This window comes from Syngnathus leptorhynchus, chromosome 5, assembly GCF_054491065.1.
Source record: "Syngnathus leptorhynchus isolate UIUO chromosome 5, UIUO_Slep, whole genome shotgun sequence".
Classification (NCBI taxonomy): domain Eukaryota; kingdom Metazoa; phylum Chordata; class Actinopteri; order Syngnathiformes; family Syngnathidae; genus Syngnathus; species Syngnathus leptorhynchus.
The window spans coordinates 4,276,073-4,303,502 of NC_141199.1; the positions used below are offsets into that span (position 1 = coordinate 4,276,073).

The following is a 27,430-nucleotide window of genomic DNA, read 5'->3' on the forward strand; positions in this document are numbered from 1 at the left end:
GCATTCCTGCATGTGTGCGCGTGCTAGTTGTTTACGGGGTAAACTATACAACACAATGTAAATTCATTAAAAGTATCATAAAATATACAAAAGTAAATAAGATTAAATTAAATTAGAAATGGGTGCAGAGGTTTCATACATTGTTTATTCTTACATGTATTAATCAGTCATACTCCAGCATTTTGTAATTACACATTGTCCTTCAGGTAGAGGACATGCTTTTTTCTGAGTCCCATCAGAGCTCACATTTTGAGGATGAACTATTGCCATGTGGATGAACTGCTAAGACATCTGCTTTTAAAGGATACACATGACTTGAGTAATGCCTTTTCTTGCCTTTGCTCAAATGGTTCAAACACTGCACATAACACATAAGAATATCAATCTTTATCAAGATACTAGATCTCGACAATAGAATGACCATGTGTTTGGGTCATATGAGCAAGAAATTGGACAAATGCAAAGACACTCAAGAAAACATTTCAATCCAAAAATCACTCTTGAGCATTCTCAAACCATCTAAATAAAAACTTGAGCATTCTCAAACCGTCTAAAAAAATAAAAATAAAAATCAAGCGTAGAAGGGGCTTATAATTGCAATACAAATTCATTTGACATGCAAATAAAATTATATCATGACATTCCTTTTCCAAAGAAAAGATGTTTCAAATCCGCCTCACTTCAACCTATGCAATAAAAATGAAAAAAGCGATTGTATTAAAAAATTGTAAACCGAAGTGACAAATAAAAAAAAAAATCACAATGACTACCCATTAAATGTACAACAAAGCCTATCATCTCTATGATAATGTAATGAAGATACTATTGTACACAAAAGTTGTTGCTACAGTTCACATTAAAACATAATAGCAAGGTAAAAACATTGGAGTAACCATACAGTGAGTACCATCATTATCATCAGCCTCAGAGTTTCCAAATGATATCATTACTACAGAAAACAGAAAAGTAACAGAAATAGTAACAATACTCTTGACTGAGAGTATGTTGGTACTAGTATACACAGTACACAGCTTTCCTCTCGCAACACACATGCCCTCACTCGAACAAATTCATATGCCAGGCAATTTACAGACGCAAAACCCGAAGTGGGCAGTGCATCATCACCTGCTGCTGGATGAGAGACGGTAATACAAAGTGCGCGTAATGAAAATCTCACAGTATCAAATATGCTAATTTGCGGTCAGCAGAGGAAAATGCATTGTGCTGCCTCAATGGGTTTGTTACAGTGGTCGCACAGGAGGAAAAAAAAAATAGATTCCAAATTTTCATTTAATTCAACACATATTAGGGAATTATATGTAAATTCGGGTACCTCAGAGGAATGTAAGGTTCGTGTGCACCTCAGTTTATTTGTAGGAAAAAAAAGGCAATTAAGGGAAAGAGCCTTGGTTTTATTTCATACACAATGATAACTCTTCTTGGCTTGGCCCCAGAAAGTAAAGGAATAATGTAACAATGGTGAGTACCACATACTACTGGCAACATTAATGCACCTCAGTGGCTTACAGCCTGAGTGCAGTCCAACAGAAAAATCACAAGAGGGCGCAACTTGACAGAACGTTATTGACTAAGGACAAAACAAAGGGGGGGGGGGGGGGGGGGGGGGCTTCCACCTACCACTTGGACATCATTCTTGACTGATTTTGTCTGTTTGTGGTGAACCTACTAGCAACTGAAAAGTACCATACAAGTTAATGTTACTCTGGAAAGTACCTTATACAAGTTAGTGTTCACACTTATTCTACACTACATTCATAAAACCCTTCTTCTCTCTTGTGGACGGTTTTTCTTCAGTCCCCACCCCCACATCAGACATCTACCTCTCTTGCTCCCATCCCTCAATTTTCTGACCCGCTGAGACATACCATCTTCTATTATTTTGCTCACTAAACTTGTTTTGTTCTTCGTTATTAGTACCATTTCATGCTCACTTGCTTCTTAATCTGCTATCTACTCATTCCTTCAATGAGTATTTAACTATACACTACTGGAATGACAATGACAAACAAACTGCCAGTAAAAAAACAAGGTTTAAAAAAGTGGTTATTTGGGGGGGGGGGATACTTCAAATATCCGCTGCATTCCTTTTAAATACTGCCAGACTGACTGCCTGTTGTCCTCCTCTTCTTGCCTCTGTTATATGGTGCAGCAGATTTTTCTTGTGCGTTTCCTTTTTTCCACCCCACATCAGAAGTATCTCCTCATTGTTGTCCCTGGTTCCATATCTAATCACTTTTCTAATCCATCATTTTCTGTGATGCCTTGAGCTCGGAGCTCATCCAGAACATTGTCTAGGTGTCCAGGGTCAGGGAAGCCATGACCTGTTAGGTTGGAACCAAACTCTGTTTTGTGGTGTACCTAAAGAACAAAAGGACAATGTAGTTACTGGAATCTGATATGACTGGTCCACTCTATTTCAGCAATGAACATATGAGCTCAAAAACATACCTCATTCCATATGACTGTGTCAGATTCTCCTGTGGTGCTTGAAGTCCCAACTGAAAAGATCAACCTTCGGTCCCACGCTACCAGAAGCAGTCTCAATACCTGATGACAAATATTCTTATGAGTGAAGGATGGCATCATAAATCATGCACATGAAAATGGCTAAACTGCATAGCGTAGATCCCTAGCCATTACTAAAACAGAAGCATTAATCAACAACTCATCATTATGACACACCGGCCCAGGTCATCAGACCATGCCTTTATGGTCCTTGTTTCATGCTGTGGGGCACCATTATGATTGAACCCCAAATGGTTTCTATGAAGTCATACATCCAAGCATCAGTTACAGCAATGTGAAGGATGTTTTACCTTGCGTCCCTTGTCACTGTCTGGGAGGTAGCAGTGTCTTGGGAAGCCTCTGGCTGTGAAGGGCTTCCCTGGATTGGGATGCTCTGGTCCCTGATCACACACAAGAAGAGGAACCATCACGTTGATCAACATGATTGTTACAAGAATATGGGTGCAATTCAAACTAACATGTGGAGCTGCTGACTTCTTTTCAATTACCTGAATGCCCGGTGGGATGTTATAGATTATGCGAATAGTTTTGCAGTCGGGATGCCCCGGTAGTGAGTGAGGGATGATGTGGTACTCCATTTTTCCTGCTGGTTGGTTCCCGGTCTTTACACCATAGATAGTTTTACAGGTCGGACACTGAAGACTGACATAAAAGGGAGACATTCTGGTATATTTAACTGAATGGACTTCAGATGTCCGTGCAGGGCAACAAAATGGTATTGAACGTTTAATATGAGTATTGTTCATTTGGTATTGTTATGTAATTCCATATTGTCTCTGCTCAGAGTTAACACTTGTGGTGTTATTTACGTGAACTGCGGGCATCTGTGTTATGTGTATGTGGATTACTTTATTTGTTCCCTGAATGTAAAAAGAGCCATTTAGGTGTCACTTAAAATGTACTAACTAACTAACTAACTAACTAACTAACTAACTAACTAACTAACTAACTAACTAACTAACTAACTAACTAACTAACTAAAAAACAAAACACAAAAACTCAAATATGGACAGACTTCATCTTCCGAGACTTGGACCTGCAATGTAAATCCAGCCCAGGGGTTTATTTTCTTAACTATAAAAAGTATTCTGACCTACCTGCCATCCTTGTTGCCATTATTATACATGGCCAGCAGACACTGGAAATGGTACTGGTGTCCACACTGCGCTAGTCGTCCAACAGATTCTGCTCTGGAAACAGATCCTACCCCAGGACCTTTGTATCCAGAAGGACCCCCTAAAGGTTCCATGCATATGGTACAATCCTGGAGGAACAATAATGAATAAAGAAGACACCACAAACTCTACCCTTCCCTGATCTTTTAATGAATCTGATCTAAAAATATAGCAACTGGTCTCACCTCATCTGGTGGACTCTTAACTTTTTGCAGGTACTTCTTAACCACATCTTCTGGAGTCTTACCTGGAGACAAAATTAAAGCACAGATGGTGTAATAGATGTTAAAATATTAGATGTACTAATGTGTTTCTTGTGAGCACATCTCAGGTGTACTTTAAACACAGTACTTTTACCCTTGCGAGCCTGCTTCTTGGTGGTCTTTCTGCAGCAGTGGCCAAAGCCTGGTACTGGTTTGATGTCACTCTTGCTGACAGGTGGAGGGTGTAGTACAAGTTTAGGGGGTCTTGTAAGACACACAGGCAGAGCAGCAGCACTCATTAGAATGCCTGTGATCCCTGAAACACAAAGACGGAAAAAGAATGAACAGAGTTGAAAATATTTTTTTTTTTCCCATTTATTGTCATAAACTGTCATTTTGATGAAACCGACCAAATGCCTCAGCACTGTGTCAATAAATGTGTGTGGTAAAATCTCACCTGCCAGTGCAGGGTGAACAGGACTAGATCCGTTGAGATTCTTCACGGGCACAGTGGGCACACTGCAAAAAAGACAAATTATTTCCAGTTGTTTTCAGTGACTTACAATGTATTTATCAGACCTTTCAATAATATCTTCAATAAACTAAGACTAGTTAGATTCTCACTTGGAAAAACAGATGACTGTCATCTTTATTTTGACCAAGGACAACAAATTCTGGTCCCACAAAAAGGAAAAAATAGTATCAGGTGGAAAAAAATATCCAAAATGGAACTCCCATTAAAAAACACATCTAACACCTCTGTCTTTATCACTGTCTCTCCTTTGCATCGGCAACACACTGACACAATATGATGGTTAGTGAATGATCAAAGAGGGCTCTCAGGTTCTGTGTGCGTGTGTTTTTCAGAGCTAATCCATAGATTTTCCATCTGCTCAGAGATGGACGTCACACAGGCTCTCTCTGGGGATTACCTGCATCGTCACAAAGCCAATCATCTATCACTGACAAATCACATATCCAGACTGATAAGGAGTTTTGGTTGGCGCAATTGAAAATGCTATATTTATCTTTTCCAAGTTATTATCAAAATATTTTGATATCAGTGTTATGTGGTGCATTGGTACACCACTGCAAAACTCAGACGCAACCATGAATAACAATAAAATGAGCAGAGTTGATTATTTCAAATCTGGAAAATGTTTTTGGACTACTGTTGAGGGGAGCACTAACCATTAAAGACATTTGTAGCTCAGCACCGAAAGCCAACATATTGTTTCTTAGTGTGTTCAAGACTCCCAAAAGTTTCAAGAAAAGTGCTTATGTATTATGTACTTATTTGAATAACTGTGAATGTTACGTCAGGCCCGTTCTCAGCTCCTCGTTTGTGTATATGTCACGTTAGCATACCGTATCGTTTAGCTTGTTGTTGCTAGTTCATGTCTGTTTTTGGTGTTGGATTTTGACATATAAATTTGCCCAAAAGGGCGACTTATACTCCGGTGCGACCTATATGGTTTTTTTCCACTTTATTGTGCATTTTATGGGTGGTGCGACTTATACTCCGGAGCGATTTATAGTCCGAAAATTACGGTATATGTGGAATAGCAAAAGACTGACGATGAAAATTAACCTTGTTGTTGGAGATTTTAGAAAGTGTGCTTCTGTTATTACACATGCATAGTGGCCAACTTTGGGTCGTGAAAAGGAGGGAGATTTCTTTCACCATCAGCTTATTGCCCAATGTTTCTTTGCCAGATATCAAAGTTGTTAGGCTTATATTTACCACATGATGGAAAATTATGCGCACAGAGCTGTTTCTCTGTTTCTTCACAGAGCTGACAAGCACATCTGCTGGCTTTAGCACTAGAACTACCGCGGCCGTCATTTAGATGGTTCTCAAACTTTGATGTGTTATTACTACTGTTTACATAGATTGAAGATGTGTCTGGGCTTTTGACTTTTCTGTCTCTATCATGCTGAAATTTCATGGTATTAAAATAATTCATTCAACTACCACAACCGTCAATTTAACCCCTATTTTCATTCAAATGTGAATCCTTTGCAATGCTGGTTTTGAAAGCAACCAGCAGGAATTGATTTTGACAAAAGCTGTTGGTCACCATGGTCAAATAAAAAATTGAATGTACAGGAGATGAGGCATTACGTCTGGTTCAAATATATTGATGAGGCTGTGTCTGAGGATGAATGGTCGCTGGACGGTTTGTGGGACCGCAAGTCCCAGCGAGTTTCTACCTTTCCCGTAGAGGACCTAAGTAGTGTCACATTCCCCACAAAGTAAACTACCTACTTCATTGTAAAATTGTGAGATTAGCAGGATAAATGACTGATCAGGAACCACAGAGGAGAAAGTGTTGAAATTCACTAGTTTTCTGCGTAAATCGGGAAAGTTGGCAAGTATGCACATTAGCAGAAAAACTAATTCAAGTTATGTAAAAACAGTTTGATGACAAGAAGGATGGTGATGATCTGTTGTTTCCTATAGGTAAAAGGCTTTCTCTGTCTGAGCATTAAGCTGATTTCACTTGACCCGATTTAGTGACTCATTCTGGCACAAGTGAATGACTCACTGGCATGCGTGGACATAGACAATACATGGCATATAAAGGAATATGATCAAGTTAGGAACGTTCTCGTGACTCTGTTAATCCGTAAGGAGACCAATCCTAACATTACACGCCAAAACAGTCCAACCAATTGCAATCTTGTGGGTGGTAAAAGGATAAACCCTCGGCCCACTGATAACATGGCGGAGAGGGCGCCCAGACCATTGAGCATATCCTCTGAGAATTCCTTGTATTATCCCATATCCACAGAGGAGTGAATCGTGGAAATAGTATTTAGGGGCAATGAAGCAAGGCTTTTCGATCGCATTTCATGGAGAGGACATCGCGACATTGTCATGAATAATAAATGAACCGTGTACATTACTGAATTACTACTATCGCCACAAATGTGCACTCAATGCTTCATGTTTCAAGTGGGATTAAATTAAAGTTAAATGCAAAGTCAATAATGTTATTCTAAGAACTTTGCAGATTCACGGACAATCAAAACAGTCACTCTTCCTCCCAAATAGTCGGTCTACCCGCCTGCAGAGCGAGTGATGACGTCCAGGACAATCATACTGCGGTCATATTGCAAAAACACCGATACATAGCTGATCTACGTAACAAGGATGGAAAGGGGCCCAGGTCTGGAACAAAGGATGGACAAGCAAAATAGCCTAAAGTGGACTGAAACCCACACGGGGAAGGGGAGAACATGCAAACTACACATAGGAAGGCCAGAGCTGGAATAAAACCCACTCTAAACTGTGAAGCATATGTGCTAACCACCTGTTAAGTTGTTAATTTTAAACCGCAGAGCCTTTTGGCTGTCCTGTGGACAGGAAGGGTAGGAAAACCCCGGACTTTATAGTGTTAAAGTGTTTTTGTATTTAATGAGGCTGAGATCAACCGGACTCCAATTCCCTGTTTGGCATTCACAAACTTGGTCAATAAAGCTCATTCTGATGCTTTTTTGGTGCTGCTGCTGCTGTTGTTGTTTTTTTTGTTTTTAGAAATGTTCATTACGCAAATACACAATTGTTCTGTTGAAATTTCAAGTAAGATACTAAAATACTGAAACATTTGATAGTTGTAGCTCAACATCCAACCGCTTTGTTGATTGTCATATTTGTATTGTTTAATAAAACCCTTGCATTCCTGGGATTAATTGAAAAAAAAAGCTCCTTAGAACTACTAAAACAAAATCCTTGATTAGAAAATTGTTCTTCAAAGAAAAAAAAAGTTCTTTCAAAATTTGCTATTTTGTAATACCGTGCGTAATAACTAACCTAGATCATTGGCCACAATGCAATGCAAGATTTTACTACTGAGAAAAAAAGACCAACTTACTACTTAGAACTAAAACAAGAACGTTTACTACTTAGAACTAATAAATAAATAACCATAGTTCTAACAAAATGGCAGCAATGCGTCTGCTTAATACATCTTTATAGAGCAAATTGTATTATATTCAACCTGAACATCCTCATGCTCTCCAGCACGGCAGACAGACTTGCTTTGGAGGGAAAGTGACTGTTTTGATTCTACGTGAATTTACAAAGTTGTTTTGAGTAACAGTATTTATTTTAGCTTGAAACATGAAGAAAAAGCACTGCGGTGATAGTGACATAGACGGTTCATTTATTAACCACGGCAATAACGTGATCTCATCTTTAGTGACGTCTTCATGAAATGCGATCAAAAAGCCTCTCCTCTCCCCTAAATACTGTAGTTTCATCTCTTTCCGAATTGCTCCTCTGTGGATATAAGATAATAAAAAGATAAGCCTGTGACGCCTGCTAGTTCCCGCCATTTATTACCGCAAGTACTACGCATACTGGTCACTTTAGGGACGTGTATGTTTACACACCAGGACTGAAGTCATATTTAACATGGAATGTGAACGTTTATACAAAATTGGATCTCACCCAAAATTCTGAATTGAGCATTAAGAATCGTGATGTAAATGCTGCCTTACTGACCTGGGCAGAGGCCGCACAGACGTCATTGCGTCAATACAGCGCCCAGTTTGCTTTACTTTTGAAAATGTTTTGGAGTTCGTCAGAGGATGTCGGTACGCCAGGACAACACAGGGTTGAGTTTCCTCTGCATTTTTTCAGACAATTTTGGAAGCTGGTTTTACTTTACTTTTTGACCAAGTAACAAAGCGACATTAATAGAGTGCTTGAACAAAGGGTGACTGGATGATGCATTTAATTGTATCAATGAAGAACGGGCCATTGTAGGTGTGTGGGCTTCTTTGCACACGCATATACCACAATGATGCCTTCTAGCTAGCTTGCAGCAGCATGAACAAGCTGCGTGGTGAAAATTCACTTTTCTGTGGATACGAATAAATCACGATTTAAGAGCCCTTATGGAACGTTGCTGGGCGAAGCTCCACTATGTCATCACAGCATGTAACTAAACAGACAAATCAAAAGAAGATTATCCACACGGCATTCAACTTGCAGCCATCCTTTCTGATGTGCGCGCATTGTGGACCGATCGCACGATGCATCGGTCACGTGATGCAGCGTGTAAGATGTCGGCTGTGTGAGTACATACAAGTTTTGAGTACCATAATTTTCGGACTATAAGTCGCGTTTTTTTTCTTAGTTTGGGTGAGGGGGCGACTTATACTGAGAAGCGACTTATATGAGAATTTTTCAAAATTAAAAAAATAAAAAATAAAAAAATTAACAAAACAAGAGTTCAACGAGCCAACAACTACTGAACTGTAACGATAAAAACATATACAAGTTGCTACACGAAATTAAATATATCAAATAACTATAACATAAATAAGTTTTTCAAACCTTGTGTCACTCCAAATCATTAAATCCTTCAAACGCGGGGGCCTTCGTCATCTTCGTCATCCCGTGATCGAATCCTTTGTCCTTTATGTAAACAACCGCTGAGCGGCACGGGTGACGTCACTTGCGGTTCAAATGACAGTCATCCCTTGCTACATCCCGGTTCGTTTATCGCGGTTTCACTACATCGCGGATTTTTGAATTTTGTGAAAAAAAATCACATATAAGTCGCTCCTGAGTATAAGCCACCCAATCTATGAAAAAAAAACAACGTGATTTATAGTCCAAAAATTACGGTATATATCTTTGTTTCAAGTTATTGTGTATTTTATGGCTAATGCGACCTATATTCCGGAGCGACTTTTCGTCCGAAAAATACGGTATTTGTTGCTTGGCCAGTTTTATTGTTGGATTTGGTCCACAATTTGGGAAGCGCGCTATCCGCGCCTCACGGCAAAATGTGTCAGAAGGGGGAGGGGGAAAAAAAAACAAAAAAACAAAGGGGGGGAATTGTGAGATTTTGAGTGTATTAAGTAGTAACAACTTAGTAGTTGATAACGCACATGAAACAAAAGTGGGCCGATAGACCACAATTAATAAAAACAAAGAATTATAAACTTGCTTCACTTTTTATAAAGGTATTTGCATCTGCTAGAAATAAAAAAGTAAGCATTACTAAGTGTGAAGTACTCCTGAAACGTTTTTTTTTTTATTTTTTTTTTTTAATCCTGTTCCTGCTGTAGGGGATGGGATTGAAAGGAGCTTGAGTCTCTTGACCCTTAGTCAAAACACACATACTCCCTTAGCTTTGTTTCTCCCACTCCCACAATCCCGATGCCCTACACTCTTTTCTATTCCCTCGGGCCCAGATGGACATCAGGACTGATTTAAATGTTTAAAGGGTGTGAGCGCTCACACGCGCACACGGACACAGGATAAACCTGTCACACATGCCTTAACTCCTACTCTTACTCTCCTTCCAGAAAATGTTAGTTCAAACATGTCATTAGCAGTGATGCCGGGAACTCAAAAATGTGGGCATTTTAAGTAATTTAACAGATTACTACTGCAAAATTAGTTGTCAGACGACATTTTCCGTATTTTTCAGACTAAAAGTCGCTCTGGAATATAGGTCGCATTAGCCATAAAATGCACAATAACGTGAAAAAAACAAAACATACATACAAGTCGCTTCGGAGTATAGGTCGCATTTTGGGGGAAAATTTATTCAACAAAATCCAACATCAAGAACAGACATGAACGAGCAACAACAGGCTAAACATGACATAAACACAAACGAAGAGCTGAGAACAGGCCTGACGTAACATTCGGTTATTCTAATAACTATTACATAAATAACACGTTTTTAAAACCATCTGTGCCGATCCAATTCATTAAATCCATCGATCGTCCTTTATGTAAACAATGCCATGTATGCGCCGAATATGCGCCGCTAATGTCGGACTCGTAAGTTGCATTTCTAATTATTCCACAGACCCATAGAACGATATATAATGTATATTTCAAATAACTATCAAATTACAACAATATTATCAAACCATCTGTGTCACTCCAAATCATTAAATCCATCGATCAAATTCCTCGTCCTTTGTCAACAACACCGCGCGTGCACCCTGATGTCAGCCTCGTTGTTATTCCACAGATCTAGTATATAACTATATTGTAGCGTTAACAAAGTCGACTTCCAGGTGTGCGGCTGCGACGACTTCCATCCCCGGAGGTGGCGTTTCCAGCCACGGAGGTGGAAGAGAGCTCCATAGAATAGGAGCGAGCGTGCGTAAAAGCCATATCCGAGCCCCATCCACCGTCCTGAGACATCCACCCGGCCGAGCGTCAGCCCCCGACTTCCATCCACGGAGGTGAAAGAGAGCTCCGTAGAATAGGACCAAGCATTAGTAAAAGCCATGTCCGAGCACCATCCACCGTCCCCCGACATCCACCCGGTCGAGCGCCGGCCCCCAACTTCCATCAGGTGAAAGAGAGTTCCGTCGAGTAAGACCGAGCGTGCGTAAAAGCCATAATAGTTTTTCAAACCTTCTGTGTCACTCCAAATCATTAAATCCTTCAAACTCTTCGTCCTACCTGTCATTTACAAACATAGCCACTAACTAATGAGGCCGGTAGTACGTGGGGCCCTTCGTCATCTTCATCATCCCGTGATCGAATCTTTGTCCATTATGTAAACAACCGCCGCACCGCTGACATCACTTGAAATTCAAATTACAGCAATCCCTTGTTACATCGCGGTTTGCTTATCGCGGTTTCCCTTTTTTTCTTTTTTAATTTTGAAAATTTGCGAAAAAATTCACATTTAAGTATAAGTCGCCCCCCCTCACCCAAACTAAGAAAAAAACGCGACTTATAGTAAAAAAAATTATGGTACTTTTCAAAATCTTCAATCAAAGCTCTTGCATTCACTCAAGATGACTTACCATCAAAAAACACTCTGACTGCAGAGCCATTTTATTCTGCAATGATCTAACCTCAAAGTTGCATTCAAATGAACTTGAATGAAATGAAAACTGTCAATATGGTGGATAAAAATCCAGCAGTTAACCAACACGGGCCAAATCATTATTCAGAGAGAAAAGGTGCATAACAATAAACATACTATTAAAAGCTGGATTCTTAGCAAATGGTCTGAAATTAAAATCAAGACATTTCTCGGAGGAGATTAAGGCTGCTCGTCTATATGCATTAGAATCCCAACAAAACTGTTCTTTCTCACACTTGTTCATTGCTTTTATCTGCTTCCGAGAAGCACACATTCCTCACTTCACTTCCTGTGTGAACTGTCAATATTTACACTCACCGTAAGAGAGAAGGACAATGTGGGCATGAGCCAAAGAAATGCTGTGTGAGTGTATCTTCTTTCTGTCCTGATTTGTGTCATGTGGATCAGTCTTTGACTGCTGACTTGTTTCTTTGTTTAAAGCCTCTCCCCCTATCACCCTGCCAGCTATGGGCCTTGGTACTGTCTGGGATAAGTCTAAAATGCACACGCACAAACACACATGGCTTCATATGTAAATTTACCCCCTAGAATTGTGAGGGGCTATAGACAATGGTGTCTACCCCATATCCACACAAATGATTGCTTCATGATGATATACCACAGAGCACAGCAATTTCACCACATAGTTTAAAAGTAATTATCCCATAGTTCTACAATCAAAGTTTAAAAGATGGGGATGGGGGGGGGGTAACGATGTGCAAAAACTCTAGCAATGGATGGCAACATATAAGAAAATGCAATTAAAAAAATATGAAATGAGTGTGGGGGATGGACACGGAGAAAAGTAGCAGAGACTCAGCATTGTGCTGCTAATGTGGCCCAGGCTTGTGTAATCTAACAAAGGTTACTGTGGAGACCAACAATGAGGCTCTGAGAGGCCCAGACTGCTGGGAAGTGAAGGTACATAGGGAGGGTGAGGAACCACAGGGTAAAGAAAGCAAGTGAAAAGTCTCAAGGATGCGAGGACTACACAAAAAACAACATTTCAAAACCATTTGACCTTGTTTTCAGGTTAAAAGTGATTAACAACACCAGTCGTGTCAGGAATGAGTGGAGCAGGGCGATCAAATGCAGCTTGGACCAGGATTTATTGAGTCAGGTGGGGAAACAAAGAGACAGACGGGATAGAGTCTCACGGCCAGCAAACAGACAGACCGACCAACATGAAGTCCACTTGGACAAGGTTAAAATTCTGACCGTGAGCCTCCAAACAGACCGAGGGAAAACCAGAAGACAAGAACAGGAACACTGGGCACAGACAGGAATGGACACAACAGTAGACACAGACAGCGAGAAACACAGGGGCAGGGCTTAAATACACAGTGTAACAAGAGGAAGCAGGTGACAGACTTTACGGTAACGAAACGGGTGTGGCTGAGGGAAGTGCAGGCCGAACTTGCTCTGGCACGGGCGTGACAAGACGTCTGTTATTTTTAAGATAATCTGTAATTCAACACCTTTGTCCATTGTGCACACAATTTGCTCATGGAGCATATTAGTGTTCCACATTTCTACTTTTGCCAAAACACAAAAGCAATGTGCGTGACAATTTGGGCCATATTTTGGTAGAGCGGCACCCACGCACTCTGTGCATCTCGGGCGCATCTTCATTTTTGTGCTAGGGCCACGCTGGCTGTTCTGGCAGACAGAACTGCCGCGGTCCCAGCGCCCCTGCCAATTTGGTGACAGAGTAGATTGCGTTCGGCCTAAAAACTGGCATATAAAAATTATATTCTGGGTAAATTTAGCATGTTTATAAATTTGGTACATACGTCTCGATGGGCATTCTGCCGTATTCTACAGCAAGGTCCTGACACTTCTGACAATTTAGTGATAAAAGTAGACAACATTTTAGATTTTCTAAAAGGAGGTCTAACTTGGTAGTTGAACACGATTTTGGCGGATTTGCTCGACGCACAGGCACAGATTCTGGTGGATGTCATCGGATTTCATTTTCAAATGTGATAGAAGCTTGGTATAATCCCTCTGTATCATTGTGGAAATGTATGAAGTGAAGTAATTATTATTAAAATCTTAAAGAACTTTTAATAGTGTCCCCCGACAGAACTATGGGGAGGGTCACACAAGGATGCGTGATCAGGTGGTCTCTAGTTGCCCACATCATATATACAGTCGACCACATCTTTCACAAGGGGTGCAGTTTACCAATATTATGGACTTTGAGATTCCGCTGAATATAAAGTGCGTTATAAATAAAAATTATTATTATTATTAAAGCCAAATGGAAATGCTACAGATAAAAAATAAGGCTAAATATTTGCAAAGAAGGTTTTACACTAGGAGTGGGGGGATGGCTAGAATATTCGAGAGATGCAGCCGTAGACTGGATTTATGAAAGCTTATTTTAGAAGGACACTACAAGTGCAAAGATGAGGACTCTTGTTATTTAGATGCTATACACTTTTCCGTTGAACGTGACACAAAGCTTCTTGAGTTGAAATGTTTTCTTTACTTACCCTGACGCTATTAGTGCTCTTGACTGGGCCATGGCAATCCTCTGCAATGCTGGTCTACTCAGTCCAGCTAAGCTTGATCTCTGTGGTAGCGGGGCATGGCAAACTTTGGATGCGGACAATGGCTCACGTTGTGGCTTCATTACTGCTGGTGATGGAGATGGCACAGGGGATGGGGGTGTGGTCACTGTGCTTGCCGGGGTAATTAATGTGGCAGTGGGTACTGATTCGCTGGCTGAAGATGAAGACTGCTTTGCTGGAATGGATGGAGGATTCACATTTATGTTGGATGATGGTGGCACCAGTGACGGAGGAGGAGGCCTGGAAGATGACGAAATGCCAAGAGTGGAGGTCCCTGTGGTGAGCGCAGCCAGAGACTGTGCAAAGAGCTGGGCATTCCTTCTTGGAGATGCAGTGTTTTTAGAAATGGCAAGGCCATGTGGCAGCGTCTGATAGGTGTTGCAGTTGGACTTCAAATGCTGTCCTCTCCCCAGTGTGGCTGATTTAGATGGATTCAAGGGTTTTGAGGTGATGGGTGTTAAGGTCTTGGGCCGCTGAATGGTTAGTGAGCGTCCTGCTCCTCCTAGGTTTGTTTTCACACTAAAGACAAGCATGCACTGCTGGCAGGAGCAAGGTTGGCCCACTCCAGTAGTCATTATGCCCCCGTTCGGGTATACAAAACTTCCAATTCCCATGCTGGCTCCTGATACTCCAACACCTAACAGGGCACCTGTCAGTCCTCCTCCTACACCCTCACCTCCTCCTTTTGGAAATGGAAGAGGCCCAGACACTAGTGGATAGGCCGTGTCAGCACGTCGCTGAATCCTTCGACATCGTTGGCTCTGTCGATTCACCTGAAAGGACACAGGAAAAAAAGCATATATCCATCAATTTTTCCTGTGGAAATCTTTCTTTAATTAGTGACAACACATTGCAACACTCCCACCTTATTCATTTTCAATACCCATTTAGCTTGTTTGTGGCCAAATCTCTTATTAGCATATTCAACACATTGCAACACTCCCACTTTGTTGATTTTTAATACCCATTTAGCTTGTTTGTGACCAAATCTCTTATTAGTACATTTAATTGATTAATCATGCACTATAATTTTGTAATGTCCTAGAATTTAAATTCTTTATTTGGGGACCTTCATCAGATATGAGATTAAAATGCAACTAGGTTAATAAATTACAAATCCTGTAATTAATTCGATTTAGTACCTGACAGCACTAAGATGGATAGATGGATAATAGATTGATGGACAGATATGAAGAAAAAAAAAACTTCACACCTGTGTCATATTCTGAAAATCAATGAGATAGGAGAAGCCAAGGGTTGTCAGGTCCAGGCAGGGCTGCTGGCGGCTATGAGCATTCTCGATGGAGATAGCCACCTCTATGTCATATGGTGTCCATGAACCTGCATCATTTTCCCACTCCCACCGCCACCCTTGTCCCGGGGCTGAGGCCGGGTCATAAAAACACCTCCTCACCGGTCGGATAGTTCCTGGGTTCAAATGAAGAGAAAAAGTAAATGTGAGTAATTGTCCTAGTCTCGACATGTGTCCCGGGGCTGGGGCCGGGTCATAAAAACACCTCCTCACTGGTCGGATAGTTCCTGGGTTCAAATGAGGAGAAAAAGTACATGTGAGTAATTGTCCTAGTCTCGACATGTTGTATTGGGTACATTGAAACATTTTTTTTATACATTTACTATGTATACTGTGCTGTGAATATTTGTTGCACACCACATAGAAAAGGAGATATCACACCTGTTTGATCGTGTTTTAGTTATATACTTCTACACTTTTCAAAAAATTACACTTAACAGGATAGGGTTGGGTGAATACAGATGACAGATATTTGTTTTACTTATCGTATAGTTGTTGTGGCAGGCAAGACCAATATCGGTCATCCTCTTAAGGCCATTGAACTATCAGAAACTAAAAGGCATACATGGATGACAGATACCCATTAGGATGCAATTTATGTGAGTATATGAATGTTGATAAGATTGTTATGTTGTTCTTTAAAATTGTGTTAATGTGTGTTTTTGTAATATGTATAACCCAAGACCGCCCCCTCATTTGAATAACATTTCTTTCTGCATTGCACATCGAACTCTCCGTCCTGAACAGTCCAGATGGTTCTTCTCGACATCCAAAATTTCAAAACACAATTTGAAACGTGGACTCATCAAACCACGGAGATTTTTCACTTTGCATCAGTTCAACTTAGAGAAGCTTGGGCCCAGTGAACCCGCTCTCACTGGAGCGGTTCGCAGCCGAGTGTGAAGCGGTCGGAATGAGGGTCAGCACCTCCAAATCCGAGTCCATGGTCCTCGGTCGGAAAAGGGTGGAATGCCCTCTCCGGATCGGGGATGAGATCCTGCCCCAAGTGGAGGAGTTCAAGTATCTTGGGGTCTTGTTCACGAGTGAGGGCAGGTTGGAGCGTGAGATCGACAGGCGGATCGGTGCAGCGTCGGCAGTAATGCGGACTCTGTACCGGTCCGTCGTGGTGAAGAGAGAGCTGAGCCAAATGGCAAAGCTCTCGATTTACCGGTCGATCTACGCTCCTGCCCTCACCTATGGTCACGAGCTATGGGTCGTGACCGAAAGAACGAGGTCCAGGATACAAGCGGCTGAAATAAGTTTCCTCCGCAGGATGTCCGGGCTCTCCCTTAGAGATAGGGTGAGAAGCTCGGTCATCCGGGAGAGACTCGGAGTAGAGCCGCTGCTCCTCCACGTTGAGAGGAGCCAGATGAGGTGGCTCGGGCATCTCATCAGGATGCCTCCTGGACGCCTCCCCGGGGAGGTGTTCCGGGCATGTCCCACCAGTAGGAGACCCCGGGGACGACCCAGGACGCGCTGGAGAGACTACGTCTCTCGGCTGGCCTGGGAACGCCTTGGGATCCCCCGGGATGAGCTGGAGGAAGTGGCTGGGGAGAGGGAGGTCTGGGAGTCCCTCCTAAAGCTGCTGCCCCCGCGACCCGACCCCGGATAAGCGGAAGAAGATGAAGATTTTTTCACAGACCCATATAACGATATATAAAGTATATTTTAAATACCTGTCATATAGTAACAATATTATCAAACCATATGTGTTGCTCCAATTCATTAAATCCATCGATCGTGCTTTATGTTAACAATGTGCCGCATATGCTGACGTCGGACCCGTTGCAAATTGCATTTCTAATTATACCACAGACCCATATAACGGTATATATAGTATATTTAAATAACTATCATATTACAACAACATTATCAAACTATCTGTGTCACTCCAAATCATTAAATCCATCTATCAAATTCCTCGGTCTTCATGTCAACAACGGCGTGCGTGGGCTGCAGCGATCTAGTACATAATAGCGTGTTGTAGCGTTAACAAAATACCAAGAAAGACGTGGATTTGGTAAACGGCTCTTTATTTAACAAGAGTTCAACGAGCCAACAACTACTGAACATCCAGCCACGGAGGTGGAAGAGCGCTCCATAGAATAGGACCGGGTGTGCGTAAAAGCCATGTGCGAGCCCCATCCACCGTCCCCGGACATCCACCCAGCCGAGCGCTGGCCCCCGACTTCCATCCACTGACGTGAAAGACAGCTCCGTAGAGTATGACCGGGCGTGCGTAAAAGCCATGTCCGAGCCACATCCACCGTCCCCGGACAGCCACCCGGCCGAGCGCCGGCCCCCGACTTTCATCCACGAAAGGGAAAGAGAGCTCCCGTCGAGAAGGACCGGGCGTGCGTAAAAGCCATAATAGTTTTTCAAACCTTCTGTGTTACTCCAAATCATTAAATCCTTCAAACTCTTTGTCCTTTGTGTCACTTACAAACAAAGCCGTTGATGATGCCGGTAGTACGTGGGGCCCTTCGTCATCTTCGTCATCCCGTGATCAAATCCTTTGTCTCTTGTGTAAACAACCCCCGCGCGGCACGGGTGACGTCACTTGCAGTTCAAATGAGAGTAATCCCTTGCTACATCGCAGTTCGTTTTTCGCGGTTTCACTACATCGCGAATTTTTGAATTTGGAAAATTTTTGAAAAAAAATCACATATAAGTCGCTCCTGAGTATAAGTCGCCCCCCCACCCAAACTATGACAAAAACTGCGACTTATAGTCCAAAAATTACGGTACATTGTAATTGTCTGTTACTGATTTGATAGCCTACTGTGGTGAGATGAAGCAGTGGTTCCAAACCCCCAATTGTTTTGGTACCAGTCCGCACAAGAAAGAATAAATAACTTGCATTATTTCCCTTCTATTTATGTGAGTCTGAACGCTCTTTCATTTTGAAAACTGGACTGGATCATCTCCATCTCGGTCACGTGAACACAACATAACATTACTCATGTTATATTGTTAGTGCGATGTTATGAGGACGCTGCTAGTAAAGTTGCATAGGACACAGTTGATTCACGTTTATTATTATGATATACTATGGCATTCGCATACAGAATTCCACATACAGAAATGGAACATAGTGTTGGGAACGTAATGTTTATGTGACAATGCACTTCCATTGTTGCTTCCTATTCCTCGTTCTACGAGTAGTACGTTCAGTAAAGTCTTTTGCGACACCTCCTGGGTCTCCTTTCCTTCTGCACCACAATACCATTGTTTTTATGCCGGTCGTATCATTTTATTTTCTTGTATTTATCCACCTCACCTTAAAAGCCAGTCTGTGAAAATATTGTCTGACAATAATCCAGTTCTTGGCACTGAAAAGGTTGGGGACCACTGAGATAAAAAATCTGAAATGAAAGAACGTAGAGCTACTCGAGGCAGGTGGATAGAGTGGCCATCTGGATTTTTTATTTCCCATTCATCCCTCCCTATATGTGTTCAGCAGGCAAGCACATGCTAGGGTCAGGTCACTCTTCATGCATTGTTTCTCCTCTTTCGTAACTACATATTGCACATCAATGACTGTGGGAAACCACATTTAATTTGTTTTTTACCTAAATGGCAACACCTTAAAAGAGCATCAAAAAACATTAACCTGATCAATTAAGTGGACGTGGTTACTTGGAAAAAAAATTAAATTTGCCCGATAAGCAATCGCAGAAAACTTAAGCCCGGTATGCTTCTTGTTGGGAAAAAGTTGAGATTGTTAGTTTACAACATGCAGTGTTTGTGTTTGGCTCTGTTTATTATAACTCATTGAATTCTTCAGGGATTTTGATACAGATTGGGTTGTTACAAACATCTATTGTAGGAATCCCTGCTCAACACGGCAATAAAAGCTTAATGTATTGAACTCCATGTCCAGCAAACAAACAAACAAAAAACAAACAAACAAACAAACAAACTAATACATAAACAAATAAAAATAAAAAAAGCAACAAAGACGAGCATGTTTTTTTGTTCGATTTCATCCTGGTCTTGCTGGTGTCACCAGTAAAAACAAAGCAGCAGCGGCGGCAGCAAAAGTAATGCAAAAGAGTCAACTTTGAAGATCAAACTTTGGTTCACTGGACAAACCGCTCACCCAAAGCCACCCAGCAAGAAAAACATGCCTTTGTTACCCCACTGGTAGCTGGTGACATTCACAAGATCGGTACAGAAACAACAAAACTGCATCTTTTTTTTAGCTATCAATTTTAATTTTCCTTTCAGTTTTATACATTGTTATATTTTATTAGCTAGACCTCTCCCATAGTGACAAAACATTTTAGCATTTTGACTTGCAATGCTCACAAAAAAAAACAAGTTGCCTTAAGGTTTGATTCCGGCTCCGGCCTTCCTGTGTGGAGTTTGTACGTTGTCAGTGTGCCTGCGTGGGTTTCCTCCGACATTCCAATGATATGCATGGTAGTTAATTGTGCACTCGAAATTGTCCTTAGGTGTGAGTGCGGGTGTGGGCGATTGTTTGTCTCCGTGTGCCCTGCGATTCGCTGGCAAGCAGTTGAGGGTGTCCCCCGCCTACTGCCCAAAGACTGCTGGGATAGGCACAGGTCAGATGCTGGATGGATGGATGGATGGATGGATGGATGGATGGATGGATGGATGGATGGATGGATGGATGGATGGATGGATGGATGGATGGATGGACAAAAGGACAGATGGATGGATGCTCACACAATGCTGAAGGGACATTGCATTTGAGGGCACTAACTGTTCATATAGGAAGGGAATTTAATTTTGATACAAGATTAACTTTTTTGGGCGAGAGGTTCTTTTTGGCAAAAGCAGTAGGCCTAAGTGAAAGCAATTGATAACGATGTTTGCAATATTGTGGCAGTGAAAGAGAAGGAGATCAGTTTGGATATGAGCTTTTGCTCATAATCTGTATTGATGCACAGAACTGTAAGACTGTTTGGCCAAATTATATTTTAATTTTAAGAATGTCATTTCTGTTTCAAGAAATTAGCCAAACCAAAGGAAGAAAACTGGAACCACCAAAGGGGGATCCTTCCATCTGTGGTCCCTTCTCAAGGTTTCTCATTTTTCCCCTGGTAGGGTTTTTGAGTTTTTCCTTGCCCTTTTGGGAGCCCAAGATCAGGGGATGCTTTGAGAATAATTGTCAATTGATTGTCTATGTGAAGCCCTTTGAGACAGCTTGTGATTTAGGGCTATACAAATTAACTTGACTTGACTTGGAACATGACTGTTTACTAAACATTTTACGGGGCATTCTAACATTTTCAGGTGTGGCTTTTCCTCAAAGAAACTCACATTTTATGTTAATAAATGCAAATTATTGTGCTATTGCTTTTATATTTTCACAAGTTGAAATGGACAATGTAGGCAATCAAACACTGTCACAGATACTGACAACGGAACGTGTCAAGCCAGGAAACAATACGTGCCCAAAAGTGGGTGGGACAACTTATGCTACCTTTGACACTTACCCTTGTGGGCAAACAATGATGTTTTTTTTCAATACTTTCAAAGCTAACAAACCACCACTACTACCTTTTGGTCTCCACGTGCCTCCAAAGCCATTGTTTCAACTGAATGGAATATTTATGAACTTGGAACATGACTGTTTACTAAACATTTTACGGGGCATTCTAACATTTTCAGGTGTGGCTTTTCCTCAAAGGAACTCACATTTTATGTTAATAAATGCAAATTATTGTGCTATTGCTTTTATATTTTCACAAATTGAAATGGACAATGTAGGCAATCAAACACTGTCACAGATACTGACAACAGAACGTGTCAAGCCAGGAAACAATACGTGCCCAAAAGTGGGTGGGACAATTTATGACACTTACCCTTGTGGGCAAACAATGATGTTTTTTTTCAATCCTTTCGAAGCTAACAAACCAGCACTACTACTTTTTGGTCTCCACGTGCCTCCAAAGCCATTGTTTCAACTGAATGGAATATTTATGAAAAGGTTCCTCCCAAACAACTGTCGTTAGCAAGCAGATGCCTCTCCAATGTATTTTCAATGACTGCCATTCTGCATCCCAAAAGTGAGGTTCCATTGGTGGTTGAGGTGTACCTCAAACTTTGAGGATACTTGCCCTCAGGCTAGAGCTGTCTCATCTAGTCTATATGAATGCAATTTATAAAGCCTGCTTGAATGAGAGACGATCTGGCTTCTTCGAAGACAGTGGTTCTTAACCTGGGTTCGATCGAACCCTAGGGGTTTGGTGAGTTGGTCTCAGGGGCTCGGCAAAGCCTCCACTGCGGGGATCCAAACACGCTTGATTTATCGTGTAAATTTGTGATGACGCATATCTAAACTGGTCTCGCAAAAAGCAACAGCAGAAGTTACACTGATTTGCAGGTATGTCATTTGTTGTGAGCCTGCATTGTGTTGATTTTGTTCTTTGAAAAAGGTGATGTTCATATACGGCTCATTTTGTGCACCAATTGTCCATTTTGTGGACCAATTCAGCATGAGGAAACTGCAGCGGATGACCCTCCTAGAGGACACTGCCAGGACAATCGAAGGCACCTCCGACAGCTCTTTGCTTTGGCCTGGACATCCACTTTTTGATTTCCATATTATGTATTTTATGTGCCATCTTTGCATCCATTGCAGCCTTTTGATCCTGAAAGGGGGATCCTTCCATCTGTGGTCCCTTCTCAAGGTTTGTCATTTTTCCCCTAGTAGGGGTTTTTGAGTTTTTCCTTGCCCTTTTGGGAGCCCAAGATCAGGGGATGCTTTGAGAATAATTGTCAATTGATTGTCTATGTGAAGCCCTTTGAGACTGCTTGTGATTTAGGGCTATACAAATAAACTTGACTTGACTTGACCAATAAAAAAACATCTGTCTTGAATTTTATTCATTCATTTTCTGAACCGCTTTGTCCCCACGGGGGTCGCGGGCGTGCTGGAGCCTATCCCAGCCATCATCGGGCAGTAGGCGGGGGACACCCTGAACCGGTTGCCAGCCAATCGCAGGGCACACAGAGACGAACAACCATCCGCACTCACACTCATACCTAGGGACAATTTAGAGTCTTCAATAGGCCTACCAAGCATGTTTTTGGGATGTAGGAGGAAACCGGAGTGCCCGGAGAAAACCCACGCGGGCTCGGGGAGAACATGCAAACTCCACACAGGGAGGGCCAGAGGTGGAATCGAACCCGCACCCTCCTAACTGTGAGGCGGACGTGCTACCCAGTGCCCCACCGAGCCGCCTGTCTTGAATTTGAAAAAAATAATTTTATTTTTCACTTAAGAGGGGCATATGAAACTGGTGGGGTTCGGTACCTCCAACAAGGTTAAGAATCACTGTACTAAGACAACCAGTGTTCACTTACGATGCATTCAATGACCTGAACACGCACAGCAAACGTGGCTTGCTTGTTAACATGTCTTACCTGTGTCTTGTCTGAACTGGTGCATGGATTGGAGATCAATGATGTAGGGAGAGAGTCGACTCTCCACCTGACCGAGGACCACGCTCCCCCCGCGGGTATCTCCACTCCGAATGGCTGCCTCTATTTGATGGGAGACGGCAGCGCTGTAGGGCCGCCACCGACCGTGTTCGTTCAGCCATTCCCAAACCACCACAGCAGAGGCTACGAGCATGTTGTTACTGTTGGCCCTGCGGAGTAATTAAAAGATGTAACAGCGGTCTTCGATCAACCGACTGATGATATCATTACCATATCTTATCACAATAACAAAAAGATGAGGTTGCCGTAGCTTACATGAATCCACTGCAGAGCTAATGCCAAGAGAAAGCGAAGCATTTCTCTACAAATAGTCAAATTCTTCGCATGGCCACACAGCGAGTCTTTGCCACAAAGCCGTAATAATAGGTGAACCGGTCAGGAAGAAAAACACCGTCTACAATGGATAGGCTTTTTCTTTTGCTACCAACCCCTGCAGACACGCCGATATGATCTCTGAAGAGTCGTCGACTTAAGGCAAAGGCCTTTAAACATCTTGTGGTAATCAGTGTTGTGTTGATGCGGTCAAAAGCTTTAAAAAAAAAAAAAAAAAAAAAAAAAAAAGGCAACGGTTTTTACTGTTTTTCCCCGTCAAAGAAATCACGTACTACATTTTCCCTTAGCCCAATAGTGTACGTGTAGGTTTCCAAAGTGTGTATTCCTCCTATTTGGGCGTAGATGTCGATTAAAAAAATATAGCTTCCCACCAAAACGCAGATTCAGTAGTAACGACTCTGCTTCTCGGGTGCAACCCGGATCCAAGAACACGTTCCCCCAGTAGTTCACGACCAAGTTGCAACGTTTGCGCTGGTAAACAACTAATCTATAAACTAGACGTGCTGCAACGTTACGTTTACCCTAAACCTTTAGTTTAAACATACCGTATCAATACTTGGGCTTTAACACGTAATTAATCAAGATAGTAAACTCAAGTTAATCACATTTTGTGTTGTTTTTTTTGGGGTGGGAATGGGTTGAAACGTATTGTCTGAATGAATAGGCTTTCCACGTAATTACTCCACGTGGCAACCTCAAGTTAATAGCTGGCAAATTTGGCCATGGTTTGAGCCACATAGTCACACGCACCTGCTGATGTGATATTCTGGGTCCACCATCCAAAATTCGGAGACTATCCTGTGTCGATGCACACCCTTTCAGGAGGCAACTCTGCTCCTGCATCCCCCTGCCTCCACCATTGCTCCCTTCGCTTTCACGAGGGCTCGAAGAAAGGTAAACACGTCCCTTTTGGTGTAAACAAAAATAGAGTCCATGCAGGAAAAACATCCAACAGAGACACTGTATCAAAACCTAAAACGAATCACTCTTTTACAATGGAATCACTCAAGTTCTTCATGTTTCCGTGTCCAACTTTTCTCTGCTGTGAGAGTATGGCGAAAACTGGCAGTCTGCTACTACTCACTTTCACCGCCAGCTGTCACTCAGCACACACAGTACACGATCCCAAGACAAAAGATGCCGAGACAGAGTACGATGTCTTTCATCAGTTAGTTTGGCGGGTCCATTATGTTTACGATAGCTTTGCATTTTAGCAACTTGATCATTCCACAATTTAGTGACGTGTAAAAGACAAAAAGCCAGTGTTACACATGTGGAAAGTCAACACACCCTTTTCACCCCCTGGTGGAAATAACGGTATTACCCTGGCTTTACAGCAGTAGCCCGCAATTGGCTGAAGAGCGGGGTGCAGGGTCGAGGCGTGGCTCAATCCGGGGTGGCCCTTCACGTTTTTCTTCACCTACACGGATGCGATTTGTTGTTGTTAAACTATTTCTTTGGCCGTTTTAATGATGCGCTGTCTTATAACATCACGCATTATTTAACGTATTTAAAGATCAGAACTCACCCCTGCAGGGCGGAGCTAACTTAACTGGATGGCATTAGTTGAAAGTCCATTTTGACTTTCATTCTGGGTGAACAAAGGGTTGGAAAGCTACAGAAGACGCAGACTTTACGATTATATACGGCAAAACCTTTATGAATACCAAAAAAATAAAAACATAAACACAAAATTCAACACAAAAAATGTCCGTTCAGTGTGTAGGCTCGGCCATTGGGTTAAAATGGTGTACTCAAAAGACGTGCCACATTAGAAAGGCTTGAGTGGGATGAGTGCGGTATGATTGATGTTATTACAGTAGTTGGATTTTGGTCAGTCAATAGTTTAGAGTTTTCGATGAGAAAAAAATAAATATTTTGACAGTCAAAGAAAAAGAAAGCAAAAATGAACACAGAGGTCGAGAATCCGAGTCAGACGTTTAGGTCCGCCCCACGTTGAGTCACGCCTCGAACTGCAGCCAGGGCTTACTCTGCTGTCGTTAAGAGGACGCCCGGAACAGCAATTTTAATATTGGCTCATTGTATAAATTATTTTATTCAAGTAATTACCTTTCGATTGGACCACGGGCTCCATAGCTCAGGGGTTAGAGCACTGGTCTTGTAAACCAGGGGTCGCGAGTTCAAATCTCGCTGGGGCCTTGTTGAAATTTTTTCAATGATCATTTGCTTTATAAACCCGGCTCAACTGCCTTTTATTTTCATTCATTGTTGAATGGAGGTAGATTGGGCTCAAATGTTGTGTACTTGACAAAACACTTCTCGTACTTGAAAAAATAAAATTTGAAACTGTTAAACTGAAGTCCAAACATAATTTATAAGAATTATATTTCCTTAAAAAAAGAAAAACATCTGCCACTCTTCGTTTGAATGTACAGTATCATTCATCTGAAATTGTTAGATTTTTAAGTGGGGCCAAAAGTATTAGATCGTCACATGGGCAATACGTTAGTCTTGCTTTGACATTAGTTGTAGTTGCAGCTCTTCAACACCAAACGTGTCTCCTATTCCAAAGCAAACCCTTTAGCATATCAAATACCTCGTAACTATTGAGACGTCATTTGCCACCCACTGAGACGTGTTTACAACTTTTTATACAAAAACTTGTCCAAATTCGAGAATGGCCCGGATAGCTCAGTCGGTAGAGCATCAGACTTATAATCTGAGGGTCCAGGGTTCAAGTCCCTATTCGGGCGATACATACATTTTTTTTTTAATTGAACATATCCGTTTTTACCTTCTTGCCTTTTAATTTATAGGTTTTCACCAATAATTTCTTTGTCAGACTTCAAAGTCCCAGTTTGAGCGAGCTTTTTTATTTGAAAATATCAGTTTTTATCTTCTTGCCTTTTATGACCATCTAACAAAGAAAAATGCAGATATAGCTAGGGAAGCCAGGATGCTCAGGAAACAGGGTAAAATACAGTCAACCTGGACATTTAACTGTCGTGTTTTCATTAAACTAGACGGTTCTTCTGAACAGGCAAGGGTTTTTGGATTAAAAAGGTGGAGGAGCTGAACATGTATCACTGACCTTGTACTCTTTTTGTGTATAGAAAAAAAGTAGCAGACTTGCATTGCAATGTCCCATTCGGTCTCTCAGAGAGTGATGATGAAAGTGAAGATATAATTAGTAGTACTACCTCACAATTCACAACCTTTTAAAGGACGCCGGTGGTATCACTACTCACACCTACGTCCGGCCCCAGAGTTTGTTCCGTCAGGATGAAGGTATTCTTGTTTGGCCGTGTCCCGGACCCGGCCAAGAGGGGGGAGACAGAAGGAGAAGGATCAGCAATACGGAAAGGCAAAGGGGAGGGCCGGAAAGGTTTTTCGGATGTTTCAGAATTTATTTCAGTAGTGCTATTTTTATTAAGTTTTCTTTTTGTGTGGACATTGGTGACAATTGATGAGACTATCCAGCAGAAAACGTCCCAGATTCAAATTTTACCCACCTATAAACAATACCAATGCAAAGGAGAAGTAGTTTATGAGGCTGAGGTGAACACAACAGAAGAGCTCTCACGAGAAGACCAGTAGATCAATCAGACCAAATTTACCAATTGTTTATTCTTAACAAAGCGCACTAATACAGGCCTGGGTCCCGGGTCCCTCACACTAAAACTCGTGCGTTTTTGTGACCACCAAAAGACGACACATTCTTCCGGGTTGCCCAGTTTTAAAGAAACACAATATGAATATTAAAGCACGCAAAATATTGTGTGATGATTGGTCGATGGTCATCTCCTCCCCGTCGAGGTGTCATCACTCTGGTCAGGGGGTTGGGTTTTTTCCTTTCGAAGCCCAACCACCTGGACGTGGTGTTGTTCTTTGTTCTCGTTCCTCACTGACCTTGAGGTGTTATCGTCCGGTACTCCCCTCGTCCCGTACCGTCCAGTACTCTCTTCGTCTGGTACTCCCTTCCTGGGCC

General features: G+C 41.9%; 1 protein-coding gene and 2 non-coding genes across 8 annotated transcripts; 2 read left to right on the forward strand and 1 right to left on the reverse strand.

The window, feature by feature from the left end:
* Nucleotides 1-130: 130 nt before the first annotated feature.
* On the reverse strand, nt 131-24,947 carry LOC147056272 (E3 ubiquitin-protein ligase DTX4-like). Of its 6 annotated transcripts, none has more exons than XM_085912455.1 (13): nt 24,806-24,947; nt 24,232-24,387; nt 23,071-23,297; nt 15,574-15,788; nt 14,283-15,133; nt 4,383-4,444; nt 4,080-4,241; nt 3,908-3,969; nt 3,645-3,811; nt 3,036-3,189; nt 2,838-2,927; nt 2,470-2,568; nt 131-2,379 (listed from the first exon to the last, which is right to left on the reverse strand). In XM_085912455.1, exons 2-13 carry the CDS (start codon nt 24,258-24,260, stop codon nt 2,251-2,253), a joined length of 2,247 nt encoding a protein of 748 aa, XP_085768581.1. In that variant the 5' UTR covers nt 24,261-24,387; nt 24,806-24,947; the 3' UTR covers nt 131-2,250. The 6 variants fall into 6 exon arrangements, with proteins under 6 accessions (XP_085768581.1, XP_085768580.1, XP_085768579.1 ...); XM_085912454.1 differs by lacking the exon at nt 24,806-24,947 and adding an exon at nt 24,566-24,769; XM_085912453.1 differs by lacking the exon at nt 24,806-24,947 and having other exon boundaries at nt 24,232-24,769.
* A 621-nt stretch (nt 24,948-25,568) lies between these two features.
* trnat-ugu (transfer RNA threonine (anticodon UGU)) lies at nt 25,569-25,641 on the forward strand. Its single transcript has one exon. It is a non-coding gene; the product is annotated as a tRNA-Thr (tRNA).
* A 481-nt stretch (nt 25,642-26,122) lies between these two features.
* On the forward strand, nt 26,123-26,195 carry trnai-uau (transfer RNA isoleucine (anticodon UAU)). Its single transcript has one exon. It is a non-coding gene; the product is annotated as a tRNA-Ile (tRNA).
* Nucleotides 26,196-27,430: the final 1,235 nt, after the last annotated feature.